Raw genomic sequence first — 23,534 nt, 5'->3', positions numbered from 1 at the left:
TTACCCAGAACAACCACTTCCGGCCGTAATAACGGCCTTGATACGCCTGGCCATTGAGTCAAACAGAGCTCGGATGGCGGGTACAGGTACAGCTGCCCATGCAGCTTCAACACGATACCACAGTTCATCAAGAGTAGTGACTGGTGTATTGTGACGAGCCAGTTGCTCGGCCACAACTGACCTGACGTTTTCAATTGGTGAGAGATCTGGAGAATGTGCTGGCCAGGGCACCAGTCGAACATTTTCTGTATCCAGAAAGGCCCGCACAGGACCTGCAACATGCGGTCTTGCATTATCCTGCTGAAATGTAGGGTTTCGCAGGGATCGAGTGAAGGGTAGAGCCACGGGTCGTAACACTTCCGAAATGTAACGTCCACTGTTCAAAGTGCCGTCAATGCGAACAAGAGGTGACCGACACGTGTAACCAGTGGCACCCCATACCACCACGCCGGGTGATACGCCAGTATGGCGATGACGAATACACGCTTCCAATGTGCGTTCAGCGCGATGTCGCCAAACACGGATGTGACCATCATGTTGCTGTAAACAGAACCTGGATTCATCCTAAAAAATGACGTTTTGCCATTGGTGCACCCAGGTTCGTCATTGAGTACACCATCGCTGGCGCTCCTGCCTGTGATGCAGCATCAAGGGTAACCGCAGCCGTGGTCTCCGAGCTGATAGTCCATGCTGCTGCAAACGTCGTCAACTGTTGGTGCAGATGGTTGTTGTCTTGCAAACGTCCGCATCTGTTGACTCAGGGATCGAGACGTGGCTGCACGATCCGTTACAGCCATGCAGATAAGATGCCTGTCATCTCGACTGCTAGTGGTACGAGGCCGGTGGGATCCAGCACGGCGTTCCGTATTACCCTCGTGAACTCACCGATTCCATATTCTGCTAACAGTCGCAGGATCTCGAACAATGCGAGCAGCAATATCGCGATACGATAAACCGCAATCGCGATGGGCTACAATCCGACCTTTATCAAAGTCGGAAACGTGATGGTACGCATTTCTTCTCCTTACACGAGGCCTCACAACAATGTTTCACCAGGCAACGCCTGGAACACAACCTACGACCAGTTTAGAGACAGAAGTGATGACACTTTCTGCAGGACCTGACCATCATTTTGCAAGACAATTTTCATGCACGTACAGTGTAAGCTGTTACTGATTTGTTTGACTGATGGGGCTGCTGAGTTCTATACCACCTACTGCACTCTCCTGTCTTAAGACCTCGTAAGTTCAACTAGATTTCTAAACTGCAGGAAACAATTCACGGCATTCGCTTCCGAACTGCGACAAATTCGTCGGGCAATAAACTGCGCCGCTCGAACTGTCAACACAACTGGCACTGCAAGAGTATCCTACGACTTCCACATCGCTGGCAACGGGTTATACACAATGCTGGTGACTACTTTGAAGGTCAGTAAAACTTTGAAAATCGTATGTATTTTGTTCGAGCTGTAAAGAAACATTTGCCACTATTAAAGTTTCAACCCTCGTATTTGGAATAGGAACCCATGTCCGGAAACACAGTTTCCGTTCTACGATTGCCTCACTCTTCACATTCGGTTCCGAGACATCTGAACAGTCTATGTCGTGACAGATGGACAGGGCGAGCAATCGCCAGAAATAACTCCTATGGACTACTTATTGCGGGGATGTATGTAAGGTTTACTTTATGAGACACCTTTAGAGAAGGAGGGAGATATACTGGCACGAGTTTCTGACCGCTGTGCTAGAAACTGAAGAGACACCAGCTGAGTTGGAGAGTGTGTACCACAACATGCTTCGTGCATAAAATGTCTGTAGTAACAACTTTGATGGTCGCGAGACTTTTCAAGTATTTTTACAACCATTGGACTATGACGGCAGGAGGTCGCTGGATGGCAGATAGAGATTTCTTCGTGCGTGGACGATTCATCAGTGATAGAGATGATCTACTGCACCCAGTGGCGATGAGATATAGAGCGGTGGGTGGAACAGCAGTCCGGCGTCCCTGATGATTATGTTACGACAGCAGCCGCGACCTACCACACAGTCCTGCTGTTGTGGTCAATATTGTTTGTGGGTACCAGTCCTAGCTCGGTGATATCTTTACCTGACGTTATTGCGTAGAACAACTTCCGGGATTCAAATGAAATATGTTTCTCATGCTTTAATATAGCTCCTCCGAGAAATACTTACGTTATTTTTATTGGACTCAGTATTAAGAATCTCCGTGTAGTAGATAATTAAAACTCTATGCAGACAGAACACAGTTAATATGCTTTTCTCGGTCTTGAATCTCAGGGCAGCTTACGGCAACTTTGGAGTATTCTTGCAACCTCCAGGAGACAAAGTGCAGCTGTTCTGCAGGTTATCCGTTGGCTGTCACCACACGGATGTAGCTGGCGCAGAGTACAGTGGAGCCCATTGTAAATACTGTTTGTTGCAGTTCAGAAAGACGTAAACAGTCTTGCGCAGAGTCAAACACACCATTCATTCTGTAGTTGTGTACTGAAGCTTCCAGCGTGGTAATACGATGTTCTTAAACCAAGGAGCACGTCAAATCTCCTCATAGATACGTGTCTGGAGACATTACAAAATTTATAAGGTGGCTACCGAATACTTTGTTCATGCCTGGGCTGGACACATAAATTTATTACACATCTTTATTCTACAGCAGGAGGTCTCGACTTTCAGCAGTCTATTCCAGCTATCTAATCATTGCCCACAATCACATCGCTGTCTCCCTTGCAGTCTCCTTCCATGCGGAAGCCATGATCTGATGTTACGTAATCGGTATAGCCTATGTGGCATAATGTAATAAACACTGTATTGTGATACAAGTTTACACTTTTTTTTTTTACACAAAAGACAGAGGGTCTCCATAAAACGTCCTACATTGGAGGCGCACCGAAACAAGAGAAGTGATTAATAAAAGAAATCTGTTAACAATTGTAAATTAAAAAAAAATTGAAATTCATGCTATACCACATGTTGCCCGCCGGCCGCGGTGGTCTCGCGGTTCTAGGCGCTCAGTTCGGAGCCGCGCGACTGCTACGGCCGCAGGTTCGAATCCTGCCCCGGGCATGGATGTGTGTGATGTCCTTAGGTTAGTTAGGTTTAATTAGTTCTAAGTTCTAGGGGACTGATGACCACAGATGTTAAGTCCCATAGTGCTCAGAGCCATTTGAACCATTTGAACCACATGTTGCAGGACTTTCTTCCTACAACTCATGAGAAAGAGAGAGGTAAATAATTTTAAAAAAATTGCAGTCCTTTTGTATCCCAGTTTAGGTACACTACAGGGAACAAGCCGAGATTGTGTTTGTGTAGGGCCAAGCAGATGGAAACGGTGGAGAGGCAGCACGGCCATAACAAAACAAGTACCCTCGCAGACACCCACCACATCACACAATATTTCAAGTCCTTTCTGGTCGTATGTGTGATCATGTGTCATTTCAGACAGACAAACTTGCGGAGGGATGGTGGAGTGTGTGTACACTGAATCTAGAGGACCGGGTTCTACAAGATATTGAGACGAACCCTAGTACAAGCAAAAGGAAAGTGTCCCTCCAACATGGTGTAAGCCAAAGCACGATTGTGTGCATCCTGCATGACAGCCGCTACTACCTGTGTCACCAGCAACTAGAGCAAGGATTAACACCAGCGAATTTCCCTCTGCGGGAAGGATTTTGTCAATGGTTTTTGCACCAGGCCATCACAGTTACGTGATTTCGTTCCCGGAACATCCTGCTAAATACAGTACATCTACATCTACATTTATACTCCGCAAGCCACCCAACGGTGTGTGGTGGAGGGCAGTTTGCGTGCCACTGTCATTACCTCCCTTTTATGTTCCAGTCGCGTATGGTTCGCGGGAAGAACGACTGCGGAAAGCCTCCGTGCGCGCTCGAATCTCTCTAATTTTACATTCGTGATCTCCTCGGGAGGTATAAGTAGGGGGAAGCAATATATTCGATACCTCATCCAGAAACGTACCGTCTCGAAACCTGGACAGCAAGCTACACCACGATGCAGAGCGACTCTCTTGTAGAGTCTGGCACTTGAGTTTGCTAAACATCTCCGTAACGCTATAACGCTTACCAAATAACCCTGTGACGAAACGCGCCGCTCTTCTTTGGATCTACTCTATCTCCTCCGTCAACCCGATCTGGTATGGATCCCACACTGATGAGCAATACTCAAGTATAGGTCGAACGAGTGTTTTGTAAGCCACCTCCTTTGTTGATGGACTACATTTTCTAAGGACTCTCCCAATGAATCTCAACCTGGTACCCGCCTTACCAACAATTAATTTTATATGATCATTCCACTTCAAATCGTTCCGCGCGCATACTCCTAGATATTTTACAGAAGTAACTGCTACCAGTGTTTGTTCCGCTATCATGTAATCATTCAATAAAGGATCCTTCTTTCTATATATTCGCAACACATCACATTTGTTGTGACTTGGCAAGACAGCCAAGCCACTATGAGGTAGCCGAAAGGCACGCGTTTAAGGTCACGCAGGCTGGCGTGAGGTCTGGAACAGTTAAAGGAGTTGAGTCTGGTAAAAAAAGTACGTAGCCTCTGGAATACTTAACTTTAATCCATAATTGGTGAACATCGGTCTGACGGTACATGCATCACAAGATAAATAGCAATTGATAATGGCGCCTTGCTAGGTCGTAGCATATGACGTAGCTGAAGGATATGCTAACTATCGTCTCGGCAAATGAGAGCGTAATTTGTCAGTGAACCATCGCTAGCAAAGTCGGCTGTACAACTGGGCAGAGGTGCCCCTGACCTTGCGTATCGCGTCCCCGCCTGAGCCACAAAACCTGTCCGCCGACTGACAGTGAAACTCGTGACAACCGGTTCCGCTGCTACGAAGCGGCGAGATTGTGTGTCGGCGGTCGAACACTAGGTCAGATACTACATCTGCACCTACATACATACTCCGCCAGCCGCCGTACGGTGCGTGGCGGAGGGCACCTTGTACCGTAACTAGACACTTCTACATCTACATCTACATCTACATCCATACTCCGCAAGCCACCTGACGGCGTGTGGCGGAGGGTACCTTACCTCTACCGGTTCTCCCTTCTATTCCAGTCTCGTATTGTTCGTGGAAAGAAGGATTGTCGGTATGCCTCTGTGTGGGCTCTAATCTCTCTGATTTTATCCTCATGGTCTCTTCGCGAGATATACATAGGAGGGAGCAATATACTGCTCGACTCTTCGCTGAAGGCTATTGTTGTTGTTGTGGTCTTCAGTCCTGAGACTGGTTTGATGCAGCTCTCCGTGCTAATCTATCCTTCTGAATCTGCTGGTTCTCCCTCTACGATTTTTACCTTCCACGCTGACCTCCAATACTAAATTGGTGATCCCTTGATGCCTCAGAATATGCTCTACGAACCGATTCCTTCTTCTAGTCAAGTTGTGCGACAAACTTCTCTCCTATTCAATACCTCCTCATTATTTATGTGATCTACCCATCTAATCTTCAGCATTCTTCTGTAGCACCACATTTCGAAAGCTTCTATTCTCCTCTTGTCCAAACTATTTATCGTCCATGTTTCACTTCTATACATGGCCACACTCCATACAAATACTTTCAGAAATGACTTCCTGACCCTTAAATCTATATTCGATGTTAATAAATGTCTCCTCTTGAGATACGCTTTCCTTGCCATTGCCAGTCTACATTTTATATTCTCTCTACTTCGACCAGCATCAGTTATTTTGCTTTACTACTTGAAGTGCCTCATTCCCTAATGTAATTCCCTCAGCATCACCCGACTTAATTCGACTACATGCCATTATCCTCGTTTTGCTTCTGTTGATGTTCATCTTATACCCTACTTTCAAAACACTGTCCATTCCGTTCAACTGCTCTTGCAAGTCCTTTGCTGTCTCTGACAGAATTACAATGTCATCGGCAAACCTCAAAGTTTTTATTAATTCTCCTTGGATTTTAATACCTACTCCGAATTTTTCTTTTGTATCTTTCACTGCTTGCTCAATATAAAGATTGAATAACATCGGGGATAGGCTACAATCCTGTCTCACTCCCTTCCCAACCACTGCTTCCCTTTGATGTCCCTTGACTCTTATAACTGCCATCAGGTTTCTGCACAAATTGTAAATAGCCTGTCGCTCCCTGTATTTTACCTCAGCCACCTTCAGAATTTGAAGGAGCGTATTCCAGTCAACACTGTCAAAGCTATCTCTAAGTCTACAAATACTATAAATGTAGGTTTGCCTTTCCTTAATCTAGCTTCTAAGATAAGCCGTAGGGTCACTATTGCCTCACGTGTTCAAATATTTCTACGGAATCCAAACATCTTCCCCGCGGTCGGCCTCTACTAGTTTTTCCATTCGTCTGTAAAGAATTCGCGTTAGTATTTTGCAGCTGTGGCTTATAAAACAGATTGTTCGGTAATTTTCACATCTGTCAATACCTGTTTTCTTTGGGATTGGAATTATTATATTCTTCTCGAAGTCTGAGGGTATTTGGCGTGTCTCATACATCTTGCTCAACAGATGGTAGAGTTTTGTCAGGACTGGCTCTTCCAAGGCCGTCAGTAGTTTTAATGGAATGTTGTCTATGTTGTCTACTGCCGGGGCCTTGTTTCGACTCAGATCTTTCAGTGCTCTGTCAAACTGTTCACGCAGTATCACATCTCCCATTTCATCTTCATCTACATCCTCTTCCATGTCCATAATATTGTCCTCAAGTACATTGCCCGTGTATAGACCCTCTATATACTCCTTCCACCTTTCTGCTTTCCCTTCTTTGCTTAGAACTGGGTTTTCATGTGAGCTCTTGATATTCATACAAGTGGTTCCCTTTTCTCCAAAGGTCTCTTTAATTTTCCTGTAGGCAGTATCTATCTTACCCCTAGTGAGATAAGCCTCTACAACCTTACATTTGTCCTCCAGCAATACCTGCTTAGCCATTTTGCACGTTCTCAACAAAAGCCTGTACCGAGCTACTGAGCGTCTCTCCTGCAGAGTCTTCCACTGGAGTTTATCTATCATCTCCGTAACGCTTTCGCGATTACTAAATGATCCTGTAACGAAGCGCGCTGCTCTCCGTTGGATCTTCTCTATCTCTTCCATCAACCCTATCTGGTACGGATCCCACACTGCTGAGCAGTATTCAAGCAGTGGGCGAACAAGCGTACTGTAACCTACTTCCTTTGTTTTCGGATTGCATTTCCTTAGAATTCTTCCAATGAATCTCAGTCTGGCATCTGATTTACCGACGATCAACTTTATATGATCATTCCATTTTAAATCACTCCTAATGCGTACTCCCAGATAATTTATAGAATTAACTGCTTTCAGTTGCTGACCCGCTATATTGTAGCTAAATGATAAGGAATCTTTCTTTCTGTTATATCCTAGCCAGTAATTCCACCCGAGCCCGCTGCCAAAAGGTTGGCAGCATCAAAGTCCGGACGCCGTCCGCATAAGCAGCGCCAGCGAGACAGGAGTCTGCGCGCGCCACCGCTGGCTTCTGGGTTCTTAAGCGCTGGAGTCGCGAGCGCTAGGACAGTTCTGTATTCGCCGCTCAGTTGCATACTCGCCACCGAATTGTGTACTTGCTAGTCAGTTGTGTGTTCATCGCAGCAGAGTTGTTGTTTGTCGTCAGCCGACGCTGACCTAGCCGCTCCGACTCGAACTAGACAGATTTATGTAGACACGGAGTTCACTACTGTGTTTCTCTATCTCCGTTAATAAAGATAAGTACCGACTTTTATTTAATTTTATTTGGGTTTTCATCTTTCTGTTCACTGTTCCAGCGGACCGGTCGGCACGCTATTAAATATTAAAAGTGTGGCGGTGACTTCGTAAGCCGTTTCTACAGCGAATTGTTTGTCGCTACGAACACCGCCACAAAACTTTCTATGTATTCGCAGCACATTACACTCCCTTTCCTGTTCCACCCGCAAGTGCAGCCGGAGACAAATGTCTGTCTGTATGCCTCCGTAGAGCCCTAATTTTTCTTATCGTGTGTTCATGGTGCTTCCATGCTGTCTATATCTACATCTAGGTGATTACTTTGCTATTCACAATAAAGTGCCTGGCAGAGGGTTCAATGAATCACCTTCATACTGTCTCTCTACCATTCCACTCTCGAACGGCGCGCGGAAAAAACGAGCACTTAAATTTTTCCGTGCGAGCCCTTATTTCTCTTATTTTATCGTGATGATCATTTCTCCCTGTGTAGGTGGGTGCCAACAGAATGTTTTCGCAATCGGAGGAGAAAACTGGTGACTGTAATTTCATGAGAAGATCCCGTCGCAACGAAAAACGCCTTTGTTTTAATGATTGCCACTCCAGTTTACGTATCATGTATGTGCCAAAATCTCCCCTATTTCGCTATAATACAAAACGAGCTGCCCTTCTTTGTACTTTTTCGAAGTCACCCGTCAGTCCCACCTGACGCGGATCCCACACCGCACAACAATATTCCAGAATAGGGCGGACAAGAGTAGCGTAAGCAGTCTCTTTGGTAGACCTGTTGCACCTTCTAAGTGTTCTGCAAATGAATCGCAGTCTTTAGTTTGCTCTACCCACAATCTATGTGATCGTTCCAATTTAGGTTATTTGTTGAATTTACAGCTCTCAGATTTGTGTGACTTATCGCGTAATCAAAATTTAGCTGAATTCTTTTAGTACTCATGTGCTTAACTTCACACTTTTCTGTATTCAGGGTCAATTGCCACTTTTCGCACCATACAGGTATCTTATCTAAATCATTTTGCAATTGATTTTGATTATCTGATGAGTTTACAACACGGTAAATGACAGCTTCATCTGTAAACAATCTAAGACGGCTACTCAGATTGTCTCCTATGTCGTTAATATAGATCAGGAACAACAGGGGGCCTATAACACTTCCTTGGGGAACGCCGGATATTACTTCTGTTTTACTCGATGACTTTCCGTCTATTACTACGAACTGTGAAGTTTCTGACAGGAAATCACGACTCCAGTCGCACAAATGAGACGATACTCTGTAGGCACACAGTTTGGTTAGAAGACGCTTGTAAGGAACGGTGTCGAAAGCCTTCTGGAAATATAAAAATATGGAAGCAGTTTCACATCCCCTGTCAATAGCACTTATTACGTCATGAGTATAAAGAGCTAGTTGTGTCTCACTAGAACGATATTTTCTGAATCCGTGCTCACTATGTGCCAATAAATCGTTTTCTTCGAGGCACTCCATAATGTTCGAATACAGTATATGTTCCAAAAACGTACTGCAAATCGACGTTAGTGATATAGGCCTGTAATTCAGTGGATTACTCCTACTTACCTTCTTGGGTATTGGTGTGACTCGAGCAATTTTCCAGTCTTTAGGTACGGATCTTCCTGTGAGCGAGTGGTTGTATATAATAACTAAATATGTAGCTATTTTATCAGCATACTCTGAGAGGAACCTGATTGGTATACAATCTGGACCGGAGGCCTTGCCTTTATTAAGTGATTTAAGCTGCTTTTTTACACCGAGAATGTCTACTTTTATGTTTCTCATCTTGGCAATTGTTCTTGATTTGAATTCAGGAATATTTACTTCGTCTTCTTTGGTAAGGGAGTTTCGGAAAACCGTGTTTAATAACTGTACTTTAGTGGCACTGTTATCAGTGACTTCACAGTTGGTATCACGCAGTGAAGGTATTGATTGCGTCTTGCCACTGGTGTGCTTTATGTGTGACCAGAATCTCTTTGGGTTTTCTGCCAGATTTCGGGACAGAATTTCGTTGTGGAAATTACTGAAAGCATCTCGCATTGAAGTACGCGCTATATTTCGAACATCTGTAAAACTTTCCCAATCTTGGGGATTTAGCGTTCTTTTAAATTTGGCATGCTTTCTTAGTTGCTTCTTCAACAACGATCTGACTCGTTTTGTGTACCATGGGGGATCAGTACCATCGCTTATTAATTTATGTGGTATAAATCTCTATTGCTGTCGACACTGTCTCTTTGAAAACAGTCCACAACTTTTATATATTTATATGATCAGATCGGAAGGAGTGAAGACTGTCTCTTAAAAAGGCGTTAAGAGCATTTTTATCAGCTTTTTAAAATTGCGTTTCTTTTTTATGATTGCGGGTGTTACGGTATTCAGCCTAGCAGCAACTCTCTTGTGGTCGTTTGCAACTGCCTTGTGGTCGGTAATCCCTGTATTCGTCACAATACTCACTATTTGTCCAGGATTATTTGTTGCTAAAAGGTCACGTATGCTTTCGCAACCATTTACACTTCGAGTGGGCTCATATACGGGATCGTTTAGCTGGCGAGAGAGCGTTACGGAGAAGCTAAACAAACTCCACTGGCACACGTTACAAGAGAGACGTTAAGCATCAGAGACAGATTTACTGTTGAACTTTCGGGACAACACGTTTCAGGAGGAGTCAGACAATATATTACTTCCCCCCCCCCCCCCCCTCTCCACATACGTCTCGCATATTGACCACGAGGAGAAAATTCAAGAAATTGTAGCCAATACAGGGGCTTACCGACAATCACTCTTCCCACGCACTATTCGCGAGTGGAACAGGGTTGGAGGTACGAGGTGCATTCAAGTTCTAAGGCCTCCGATTTTTTTTCTCCGGACTGGAAAGAGATAGAAACATGCGCATTGTTTTAAAATGAGGCCGCGTTCATTGTCAATACGTCCCAGAGATGCCAGCACCATACGGCAGATGGAATTTTACCGCCAGCGGCGAGAATGAGAACTGTTTTAAATACTTAAAATGGCGTCGTTTTCCTTACTTGAACAGTGGGCAATCATTCGTTTTCTGAATTTGCGTGGTGTGAAACCAACTAAAATTCATCGACAGTTGAAGGAGACATGTGGTGATGGAGTCATGGATGTGTCGAAAGTGCGTTCGTGGGAGCGACAGTTTAATGAAGGCAGAACATCATGTGACAACAAACCGAAACAACCTCGGGCTCGCACAAGCTGGTCTGACGACACGATCGAGAAAGTGGAGAGAATTGTTTTGGGGGATCGCCGAATGACTGTTGAACAGATCGCCTCCAGAGTTGGCATTTCTGTGGGTTCTGTGCACACAATCCTGCATGACGACCTGAAAATGCGAAAAGTGTCATCCAGGTGGGTGCCACGAATGCTGACGGATGACCACACGGCTGCCCGTGTGGCATGTTGCCAATCAATGTTGACGCGCAACGACAGCACGAATGGGACTTTCTTTTCGTCGGTTGTGACAATGGATGAGACGTGGATGCCATTTTTCAATCCAGAAACAAAACGCCAGTCAGATCAATGGAAGCACACAGATTCACCGCCACCAAAAAAATTTCGGGTAACTGCCAGTGCTGAAAAAATGATGGTGTCCACGTTCTGGGACAGCGAGGGCGTAATCCTTACCCATTGCGTTCCAAAGGGCACTACGGTAACAGGTGCATCCTACGAAAATGTTTTGATGAACAAATTCCTTCCTGCACTGCAACAAAGACGTCCGGGAAGGGCTGCGCGTGTGCTGTTTCACCAATACAACGCACCCACACATCGAGCTAACGTTACGCAACAGTTTCTTCGTGATAACAACTTTGAAGTGATTCCTCATGCTCCCTACTCACCTGACCTGGCTCCTAGCGACTTTTGCCTTTTTCCAACAATGAAAGACACTCTCCGTGGCCGCACATTCACCAGCCGTGCTGCTATTGCCTCAGCGATTTTCCAGTAGTCAAAACAGACTCCTAAAGAAGCCTTCGCCGCTGTCATGGAATCATGGCGTCGGCGTTGTGAAAAACGTGTACGTCTGCAGGGCGATTATGTCGAGAAGTAACGCCAGTTTCATCGATTTTGGGTGAGTAGTTAATTAGAAAAAAAATCGGAGGCCTTGGAACTTGAATGACTGGTACCGAAAGTGCCCTCCATTAGGTGGCTTGCAGAGCGTGATGTAGGTGTAGATGTATGGTACAAAAACCATCGACAAAATCCTTACCGTAGCGGGAAATCCGCTGGTGATAACCATTGCACCCGTTGCAGGTATAAGGATAGTAGCGGTTGTCATGCAGGATGCCCATAACCGCACTTCGGCTTATATTGCTAGGACATTTTCCTGGAGCTTGTACTAGGGTTCGTCTCAGCATCTTGTAGAACCCAGTGATGAATGCGCAGTCCGCCACCTCTCCGCACGTTTGTCTATCTGAAAGGAACCATGATCACACAAATGGCCAAAAAGGGCTTCAAATGTTGTGCGATACGTTTGTTGACTGTGCGGGTACTTGTTTTGTTATTGCCCTGCTGACTCTCGATCGTCTCCGTCTGCTTGGCCGCACAAAAACGCCATCTCCTAGTTGTGTTTCACTAATGAGAATCGCGACTTGAGGGCTGCCGCTTGACCGAAACTGGTTGTCGATCAATGACCACACATTACAGCAACATTTTGCAGCTTCGGTCTGCCGTTCTTTAAGCTGTAAAGCATACAGCGTGTAAACGATAACTGTTTATAGTCTACCACAGGGATATAGAGGAAGGCGAGACGAATAGTCTGATACGGTGCGCTGGAACTGTCAAGCCGCTAAGCAACCTCGAACTCGTCTACAAAAACCACCGAGGATACAGATCATGCGTCTCGCACTAGACTTTCAGTGTAGTCTCCCTCTGAAACTGTTAGGCGTAGAGAAAAAATTAATAAGACCATTTTCGTAGGAAATTTAACGCGGCATAATTTTGGACTGGGGTCTGTTTTCGCTACAGGCAGCGGTTTAAGAGTAATTCGAGAAAAACGTACAAAAATTTCCTTGAATTACGAGGGTGAGTCAAATGAAACCCTAAAATTTGTAATAACAAATCGAAATTTCGCGCCATTATCCTGTAAGTTGGTAAGCGTGCTACAAACAGCCTACAGAATGGCCTATAGGTGGCAGCATAGTGCAGATGCACACATACCGTCGCAGTATTAGTATAAAGATGGCCGCCCCACTTGCGACTTGCACCAGGGAAGAACAGCGTTCTTTTATTCGGTTTCTGCGTAGTGAAGGTGTGAAACCTACTGAAATGATCGACGAATGAAGGTGCAGTGCGGTGATGCATGTTTGTCGCAGCAGCAAGTCTACGAATGGAGTAGGAAGTTCGCAAATGGTGTGACTTCAGTGGAAGATGCTCCTCGTCCAGGTCAGGTACAAGGAGTTGTGACTCCACAGAACATTGCAGCAGTTGAAGCCATAGTGAAGGAAAACCGCCGAGTGACACTGAATGACATTACAGCGTGTTTACAGATTAGACAGGGGTCAGCACACCACAATGTGCATGATGTGCTCCAGTTTCATCAAGTGTCTGCAAGATGGGTGCCACGGCAGCTGACTCCTGAAATAATTTAACGACGTGCTTGTGAGGAACTTCTTCGGCGCTTTGAAGGAGAATGTGATTTCTTCCTTGCAAGAATCTTTACTGGGGACGAAACCTGGGCTCACTTACACCAAACGGAAACGAAGAGATCTAGCAAGGAATGGCGCCATTCCTCATCACCAAAACCAAAGAAGTTTCGAACAGAACCACGAGCATGGAAGGTTATGCTGACTCTCTTTTGGGACGAAAAAGGAGTCATTTTGGAGCATTACATGCCTAGAGGGACTACTGTCACCACTGCATCATACACAGATCTCCTAAAAATCATCTGCGACCTGCAATCAAATCAAAGTGACGTGGATTGCTGTCAGCAGGTGTCCTTGTGCAACATGACGATGCAAGGTGCCACATTGCCCGTACAACAGTTGCAACAATCACAGACCTGCATTTTGAGTGTCTTCCTCATCGATCATACTCACCAGACCTTGCCCCAAATGATTTCCATACGTTTGGACCACCCAAAGACGCAATGGGAGGAAAGAAGTTCCGTTCTGTTCAAGAGGTACCCCACGCGGTGCATGAGTGGTTGAGCGGGCTACCAAAATAATTTGTTTCTAAAGTAATTTATACACTTTGTAAGCGCTGGAGGACTTGCATTTAGCATGGGGGAGATTATGTTGAAAAGTGATACAGCTTTGTACCACTTCTGCACAGTAAATAATATTTAAAAAAATATTTAAGGTTTTTATTTAACTTACCCTCGTATACGCCCACGTCCACGCTCGCTCCCTACTGGTTAAAATTTAGAGTATATTGTTTATGGCGCTCCCTCCTAACTCTATGTAAAAATTTGTGACTGTACCAATTATTATCCATATTCGGCTTTTTTAGTCTTCATTATGCCGTCAGCTTAGTTGACTGTTTTGGTAACATTATTAATTTAAAGGTAATGACAGAAAAATACTTCTGTGAACATTTTGCAAAAACTAATTACGTTTACAATTGAGTCAAGGCTTAATCCCTACAAGCACAGCGGTCTTGTAGTAAGAAAACCATACAAACAACAATATTTAATTTGTGAATTTTATGCTGTTAAAATTCGTAAAATTGTGAGGTAAAATTTACACAAACGTCGGTTTTACAATTTATAAGTGCATGATTAAGGACAGTCGGTAATAACCAAAATGAGTCGAGTATGGAAGATAACTCTTGTAGGCGGAAATTTTGTGCAGAGGTAGGAAGGAATGCTGTGAAGAAAATATTAAAATTCAAATGGCTCTGAGCACTGTGGGACTTAACATCTATGGTCATTAGTCCCCTAGAACTTAGAACTACTTAAACCTAACTAACCTAAGGACATCACACAACACCCAGTCATCACGAGACAGAGAAAAAGAAAATATTAAAAACCCTGATCGGTGAGAGGTGAGTTTGGAGCTACGGTTGCCTTTGGATGTCATTTTTGTACCATTTTTTTTCGAATAACTCGAAAACAGCGGCATCTAGTGAAAACTTATCTCAGAACAAAACTAAACTGCATTAAATTTAGTACGACCAAGGGCGTACTCATGTTTTTTCTCCAGCGCTAATAGTATGCGCGAGGGGAGAGAGAGAATATAGAAAACCTCCCACGGGACGCACCCACTGCAGCCTCGGTAAGGTTCGTAGGCCACTAAAAGGTAGCTTCCCGACCTGATAGGCCACAAGTATCCTGCATCGAACTGTTCGTCTCGACTTGCTCTACTCCGCTGTGGTACATTGTAAACAGTTATCGTTTAGTTTCCATTCTTTATAACAAAATTAGCTGATACGCGCGGCGACACCTGGGTATTCTTTTCGCCCAGTTTGTATTAGACACGAAAAAAAAACGGACTGTGTTTGAAATGTACTATAGAAAAAATTAATTTCCATGTGCTAGTGGAAATTTTTTTTTTGGTCACCAGTCTACTGACTGGTTTGATGCGGCCCGCCACGAATTCCTTTCCTGTGCTAACCTCTTCATCTCAGAGTAGCACTTGCAACCTACGTCCTCAATTATTTGCTTGACGTATTCCAATCTCTGTCTTCCTCTACAGTTTTTGCCCTCTACAGCTCCCTCTAGTACCATGGAAGTCATTCCCTCATGTCTTAGCAGATGTCCTATCATCCTGTCCCTTCTCCTTATCAGTGTTTTCCACATATTCCTTTCCTCTCCGATTCTGCGTAGAACCTCCTCATTCCTTACCTTATCAGTCCACCTAATTTTCAACATTCGTCTATAGCACCACATCTCAAATGCTTCGATTCTCTTCTGTTCCGGTTCTCCCACAGTCCATGTTTCACTACCATACAATGCTGTACTCCAGACGTACATCCTCAGAAATTTCTTCCTCAAATTAAGGCCGGTATTTGATATTAGTAGACTTCTCTTGGCCAGAAATGCCTTTTTTGCCATAGCGAGTCTGCTTTTGATGTCCTCCTTGCTCCGTCCGTCATTGGTTATTTTGTGGCGGTGTTCGTAGCGACAAACACTTGGCTGTAGAAATGGCTTACGAAGTCACCGCCACACTTTAATAGCGGGCCGACCGGTCCGCTGGAACAGTGAACAGAAAGATGAAAACCCAAACACTCATATTAAATAAAGGTCGGTACTTATCTTTTATTAATGAAGATACAGTAACACAGTAGTGAACTCGGTGTCTACAGAAATCTGTCTAGTTCGAGTCGGAGCGGCTAGGTCAGCGTCGGCTGACGACAAACAACAACTCTGCTGCGATGAACACACAACTGACTAGCAAGTACACAATTCGGTGGCGAGTATACAACTGAGCGGCGAATACAGAACTGTCTTAGCGCTCGCGACTCCAGCGCTTAAGAAGCCAGAAGCCAGCGGTGGCGCGCGCAGACTTGCGGCGATTTCCTGTATCGCTGGCGCTGCTTATGCGGACGGCGTCCGTACTTTGATGCTGCCAACCTTTTGGCAGCGGGCTCGGTTGGCATTACTGGCTAGGATACAACAGGTTATTTTACTGCCTAGGTAGCAGAATTCCTTAACTTCATTGACTTCGAGACCATCAATCCTGATGTTAAGTTTCTCGCTGTTCTCATTTCTACTACCTCTCATTACCTTCGTCTTTCTCCGATTTACTCTCAAACCATACTGTGTACTCATTAGACTGTTCATTCCGTTCAGCAGATCATTTAATTCTTCTTCACTTTCACTCAGGATAGCAATGTCATCAGCGAATCGTATCATTGATATCCTTTCACCTTGTATTTTAATTCCACTCCTGAACCTTTCTTTTATCTCCATCATTGCTTCCTCGATGTACAGATTGAAGAGTAGGGGCGAAAGGCTACAGCCTTGTCTTACACCCTTCTTAATACGAGCACTTCGTTCTTGATCATCCACTTTTATTATTCCCTCTTGGTTGTTGTACATATTGTATATGTCCCGTCTCTCCCTATAACTTACCCCTACTTTTTTCAGAATCTCGAACAGTTGCACCATTTTATATTGTCGAACGCTTTTTCCAGGTCGACAGATCCTACGAAAGTGTCTTGATTTTTCTTTAGCCTTGCTTCCATTATTAGCCGTAACGTCAGAATTGCCTCTCTCGTCCCTTTACTTTTCCTAAAACCAAACGGATCGTCACCTAGCGCATTCTCAATTTTCTTTTCCATTCTTCTGTATATTATTCTTGTAAGAGGCTTCGATGAATGAGCTGTTAAGCTGATTGTGCGATAATTCTCGCACTTGTAAGCTCTTGCCGTCTTCAGAATTGTGTGGATGATGCTTTTCCGAAAGTCAGATGGTATATCGCCAGACTCATATATTCTACACACCAACGTGAATAGTCGTTTTGTTGCCACTTGGTGGAAATACTATTGAAATTATGGAACAGTCGCGCAAAGAAATATGCATATGTACAAATGTACAAATTAAGTATCTAAATTAAGACAGTTGGTCGTGCGTTTGTAGGCGCTACAGTCTGGAGCCGAGCGACCGCTACGGTCGCAGGTTCCAATCCTGCCTCGGGCATGGATGTGTGTGATGTCCTTAGGTTAGTTAGGTTTAAGTAGTTCTAAGTTCTAGGTGACTGATGACCTCGAAAGTTAAGTCGCATAGTGCTCAGAGCCATTTGAACCATTTGAATCCAAGACAGCGCCATCTCGTAGTGCGGAGACGGACGAGCGCTGCGCCTGCGCTGTTGTGCTTGGCGGGGAGCGTTCTAGTGGGAAAGTAGTGTACGCGTGACTACGTGGAACTACACTCCTGGAAATTGAAATAAGAACACCGTGAATTCATTGTCCCAGGAAGGGGAAACTTTATTGACACATTCCTGGGGTCAGATACATCACATGATCACACTGCCAGAACCACAGGCACATAGACACAGGCAACAGAGCATGCACAATGTCGGCACTAGTACAGTGTATATCCGCCTTTCGCAGCAATGCAGGCTGCTATTCTCCCATGGAGACGATCGTAGAGATGCCGGATGTAGTCCTGTGGAACGGCTTGCCATGGCATTTCCACCTGGCGCCTCAGTTGGACCAGCGTTCGTGCTGGACGTGCAGACCGCGTGAGACGACGCTTCATCCAGTCCCAAACATGCTCAATGGGGGACAGATCCGGAGATCTTGCTGGCCAGGGTAGTTGACTTACACCTTCTAGAGCACGTTGGGTGGCACGGGATACATGCGGACGTGCATTGTCCTGTTGGAACAGCAAGTTCCCTTGCCGGTCTAGGAATGGTAGAACGATGGGTTCGATGACGGTTTGGATGTACCGTGCATTATTCAGTGTCCCTTCGACGATCACCAGTGGTGTACGGCCAGTGTAGGACATCGCTCCCCACACCATGATGCCGGGTGTTGGCCCTGTGTGCCTCGGTCGTATGCAGTCCTGATTGTGGCGCTCACCTGCACGGCGCCAAACACGTATACGACCATCATTGGCACCAAGGCAGAAGCGACTCTCATCGCTGAAGACGACACGTCTCCATTCGTCCCTCCATTCACGCCTGTCGCGACACCACTGGAGGCGGGCTGCACGATGTTGGGGCGTGAGCGGAAGACGGTCTAACGGTGTGCGGGACCGTAGCCCAGCTTCATGGAGACGGTTGCGAATCGTCCTCGCCGATACTCCAGGAGCAACAGTGTCCCTAATTTGCTGGGAAGTGGCGGTGCGGTCCCCTACGGCACTGCGTAGGATCCTACGGTCTTGGCGTGCATCCGTGCGTCGCTGCGGTCCGGTCACAGGTCGACGGGCACGTGCACCTTCCGGCGACCACTGGCGACAACATCGATGTACTGTGGAGACCTCACGCCCCACGTGTTGAGCAATTCGGCGGTACGTCCACCCGGCCTCCCGCATGCCCACTATACGCCCTCGCTCAAAGTCCGTCAACTGCACATACGGTTCACGTCCACGCTGTCGCGGCATGCTACCAGTGTTAAAGACTGCGATGGAGCTCCGTATGCCACGGCAAACTGGCTGACACTGACGGCGGCGGTGCACAAATGCTGCGCAGCTAGCGCCATTCGACGGCCAACACCGCGGTTCCTGGTGTGTCCGCTGTGCAGTGCGTATGATCATTGCTTGTACAGCCCTCTCGCAGTGTCCGGAGCAAGTATGGTGGGTCTGACACACCGGTGTCAATGTGTTCTTTTTTCCATTTCCAGGAGTGTATGTACACAACACCTAACTAAAGGACATCACCGAGGCAGGATTCGAACCTGCGACCGTAGCAGCATCGCGGTTGCGGACTAAAGCGCCTAGAACCTCTCGACCACAGCGGCTGGCGTTTCGTAATTATTACCGTCAAAAATCAGATCATTCTACACTGAAGGTATGCGTCCCACTATGACTATTATCGTCTGTCGAGAACCTTGTTTCGATATCTCGGATCTATCTATCTATGTATCACTTGAGGCTTGTCCCGCAGTTACATAGGGTCAGCCATCGTTAATCGGATTTGGCATGTTAATGGTTAATTGGTGGCCGGATGCCCTTCCTGCCAACTGTCTGCGTCGAGTGTAATCCATGGAATAGTGCGAACGTGTTCAGACGTCTGCGAGCCCTGTAACTGAGGCGGAACATGGGGACCAGCCCGGTATTCACCTAGCGGGATGTACGAGGTGCATTCAAGTTCTGAGACCTCCGATTTTTTTTCTCTGGACTGGAAAGAGATAGAAACATGCGCATTGTTTTAAAATGAGGCCGCGTTCGTTGTCAATACGTCCCAGAGATGGCAGTACCGTACGGCAGATGGAATTTTACCGTCAGCGGCGAGATTGACAACTGTTTTAAATACTTAAAATGGCGACGTTTTCCTTACTTGAACAGCGTGAAATCATTCGTTTTCTAAATTTGCGTGGTGTGAAACCAATTGAAATTCATCGACAGATGAAGGAGACATGTGGTGATGGAGTTATGGATGTGTCGAAAGTGCGTTCGTGGGTGCGACAGTTTAATGAAGGCAGAACATCATGTGACAACAAACCGAAACAACCTCGGGCTCGCACAAGCCGAGAAAGTGGAGAGAATTGTTTTGGGGGATCACCGAATGAGTGTTGAACAGATCGCCTCCAGAGTTGGCATTTCTGTGGGTTCTGTGCACACAATCCTGCATGACGACCTGAAAATGCGGAAAGTGTCATCCAGGTGGGTGCCACGAATGCTGACGGATGACCACACGGCTGCCCTTGTGGCATGTTGCCGAGCAATGTTGACGCGCAACGACAGCACGAATGGGACTTTCTTTTCATCGGTTGTGACAATGGATGAGACGTGGATGCCATTTTTCAATCCAGAAACAAAGCGCCAGTCAGCTCAATGGAAGCACACGGATTCACCGCCACCAAAAAAATTTCAGGCAACCGCCAGTGCTGAAAAAATGATGGTGTCCATGTTCTGGGACAGCGAGGGCGTAATCCTTACCCATTGCGTTCCAAAGGGCAGTACGGTAACAGGTACATCCTACGAAAATGTTTTGGAGAACAAATTCCTTCCTGCACTGCAACAAAAACGTCCGGGAAGGGCTGCGCGTGTGCTGTTTCACCAAGATAACGCACCTGCACATCGAGCTAACGTTACGCAACAGTTTCTTCGTGATAACAACTTTGAAGTGATTCCTCATGCTCCCTACTCACCTGACCTGGCTCCTAGTGACTTTTGGCTTTTCCCAACAATGAAAGACACTTTCCGTGGCCGCACATTCAACAGCCGTGCTGCTATTGCCTCAGCGATTTTCCAGTGGTCAAAAGAGACTCCTAAAGAAGCCTTCGCCGCTGCCTTGGAATCATGGCGTCAGCGTTGTGAAAAATGTGTACGTCTGCAGGGCGATTACGTCGAGAAGTAACGCCAGTTTCATCGATTTCGGGTGAGTAGTTAATTAGAAAAAAAAAATCGGAGGCCTTAGAACTTGAATCTAACTCGTAGAAAACCGCCTAAAAACCACATCCAGGCTGGCTGGCACATAGGCCCTCGTCGTTAATCCGCCGGGCGGATCCGATGCGGGGTCGGCGCGCTCACCCGAGTCCAGGAAGCAGGGCGTTGGCTCTTTGGGCTACCCTGGGGGGTTTTTCGATATCCCGGACCGTTAAAATAAAATTAAAAAGTTCCTTCTATGAGTAAAAAAGACAGATTCACTTTGGGATTGGTGTCGGCACAGTTGCTTGGCTGCGTCCAGCGCTGACCTGCCGGCCTGACTGGACCCGCCTTATCTTCCGTTGCAGACCTGCAGCTGGTGCTGTTCCTGCACAGCTGCCACTACCGGCTGGAGGCGGCCAAGAACACCATCGACGCGGCGTACACGGCGCGCACCCACATGCCAGACCTCTTCACCGACCGCGACCCGCTGCTGCCCGTCAACGTCGCCACCAACGAGTACCTGTGAGTAGCACCGCCAGCACGTGCGTTACCCTGACCACGTGCCTTTTTTCCTCTTCTTGGCCACTACAACCCTTGGTGAACGTTGAACTTCGTCATTCATATATTTAATTTTCCATTCTATCCTGAGAACACCATCCACTCAACCATCCATCGTACTGTCCTTCCACCTCACGCTTGGCAGCCTTCCCCGGTTGTGCAACACGACCTTTAGTTAATTCTCTCCTCCAGAATGCCATCCTCTCTTGTCTAACCCAGATTACTGAATCATTCTTGAAACGCCCGCTATACCTGCTGGGAAGAACAGGTGATTAGGACTGCGGAAAGGGCCAAATAAGGTTGGGGTCAGTTTCATCTTAAAATTGTAATTTACTGTAATTTAATAACGCATCAAACTCCAAATCTTTCACGGCTGAAGGCCTCCAAACAAGAAATCTTTAAAAAAATCAACAATTTCAAGTGTCTAAAGACACGCAGTTACTATTACAATTAAAAGAATTAATATACATATATAAATATAAACAAGATGCAATACAAATGGCTGAAGGCTCACAATAAAATTTTCAAGATTTTAAAATAGATTACCATAACCTTTCTAAGGCAGAAGGCCGCAATGCTCTTGTTCAAAGGGTAACTTCAAGAATAAGATTTTAAGAGGCTCAAGGCCCCCAATTGATTTTCCAAAATTCAAAAATACCATAAACCTCTAAGGGCAGAAGGCCGCAATATTTAAGCTTGAAAGGTAATTTTAAGATAAGGTTCCAAGCAGCTGAAGGCCCACAATTAATTTCTCAAAATTTTTTAAAAAATACTATAACCATAAATCTTAAGTTTTAGGTGGTTGAAACGCACTAAAACAAAAGACAACACAACGACAATAAACTTTCAGCAAATATCTACTTTCCGCAATTCAAACTTACTTATACACAGCTGAAGGCCTTTAATTTACATTAAATACAGTAAAACCAAGAATTTTTTAAATCATTGACTATGATAGATTATAGACAGACAATTAAATACCGGTGAGAAAGACAATAAAGATAACGGCACTCAGAAGCCTCCAGGGGGTCGGTCTGCCCTCGTTCACTTAGGTGAGGCAGGTGGTGAGCCCAGCTACACTTGATCCGTCGGAACTCAACCAGGGAACAGCCATGGACCGACTGACAAAACGAGTTGCTTGCTCCCAATCGGTACATGAGAACTCAAACACAAAATGTTTCAAACGTGATTATCCTCAGTGAAATATGTATTAAGCTGTCAAAACTACACACCATCTTGGACAGCAGCAACAGGTGAGGAAAGAACGCTACCTGAAATTACGTTAGTGGCCATGTCAGGTAACCAAAACACTAACAACCACAAGGCAGAAAATTCCACTGGTGCACCTGAATTGTAGTCAACCAATATAGTTAATTTCATAGCATGACAGCTAAATTTCAGGAATACAAACACACGGTGTTGCTCACAGGAAAACCTCCCCAGCGGCGTACTACCGAAACGACGGGGCTTGGGTACTTAAAACACCACTCAACTTTGACGTCCTCTGTCGGTGAGCCACGAAGCTCGTAGAGATCGGACAGCTCTACACACGCTCCGACACTGTGCAGGGACCGCCAGCAGACCCAGCCAACGCGGAGATATCTTCCCTGGTCCCCAGCAACCGACCGACTCCCTCAGAATGCTGTCAACACCTAAAATAGTCGTCAGTCGAAATAACGCCAAATACACACCCAACCTGACAAACACTTGCATGAAGACCTGAATCATACCCAACAGTAACTAAGCGCACACGAAGACAAATCGGGTGTCGATGCACACACACACACACGCACACACTGCCAATTCATGAACGATCGGCGAGCCAAAACGCGTCGTCCGGTAGGACGACCGACCGACGATCCACCAAGACCGTGGGCCGGCTCAAGTGGTGCGTGGTGGCAATGGTCGGGCGAGCCATGTCGACGCAGACCTCACTGCTGCTCCAACCCGACTGCACTAGTGCCGCACTGCAACTCCCCGACTGGCAGATCCGGACTGCGCTCCAGACACATTCCAACTGACTGTCAGCCCAAACTCGCGATCCGTATTCCACTTACGACAGACAACGACCGGGAAGTAATTGCAGTCAAGCAAAGATACTACGAGAGGGGATATATTGATACATGCTGCTAACACAGCTCATGGTCAGGCAAAGCAGCAACTCAGTGACAGTAGTATTTTAAATTAACGTAGTGAGGTGGAAGTACTTAAAAACAGGGTGTAAAATACGTGATGACTGGAACACGAGCCACGCACGGCTCAATTCTGTTCTATGCGACCCAATTAA

The 23,534-nt window shown here is 45.9% G+C and overlaps 1 protein-coding gene across 3 annotated transcripts in view; it reads left to right on the top strand.

The window, feature by feature from the left end:
- Nucleotides 1–23,534, top strand: part of LOC124717136 (retinol-binding protein pinta-like) — a 271,365-nt gene that overhangs the window by 197,373 nt on the left and 50,458 nt on the right. For all 3 annotated transcript variants that reach the window (XM_047243876.1, XM_047243878.1, XM_047243877.1), the window contains one exon: nt 21,055–21,211. In XM_047243876.1, the coding sequence (XP_047099832.1) occupies nt 21,055–21,211 (157 nt within the window). The remainder of the gene's footprint in view (nt 1–21,054; nt 21,212–23,534) is intronic.

Source organism: Schistocerca piceifrons, chromosome 9 (genome assembly GCF_021461385.2).
Source record: "Schistocerca piceifrons isolate TAMUIC-IGC-003096 chromosome 9, iqSchPice1.1, whole genome shotgun sequence".
In the NCBI taxonomy this organism is placed as follows: Eukaryota; Metazoa; Arthropoda; class Insecta; order Orthoptera; family Acrididae; genus Schistocerca; species Schistocerca piceifrons.
Note: the sequence above shows the minus strand (reverse complement) of the source record. Positions and strands in the feature narration are given on the sequence as shown.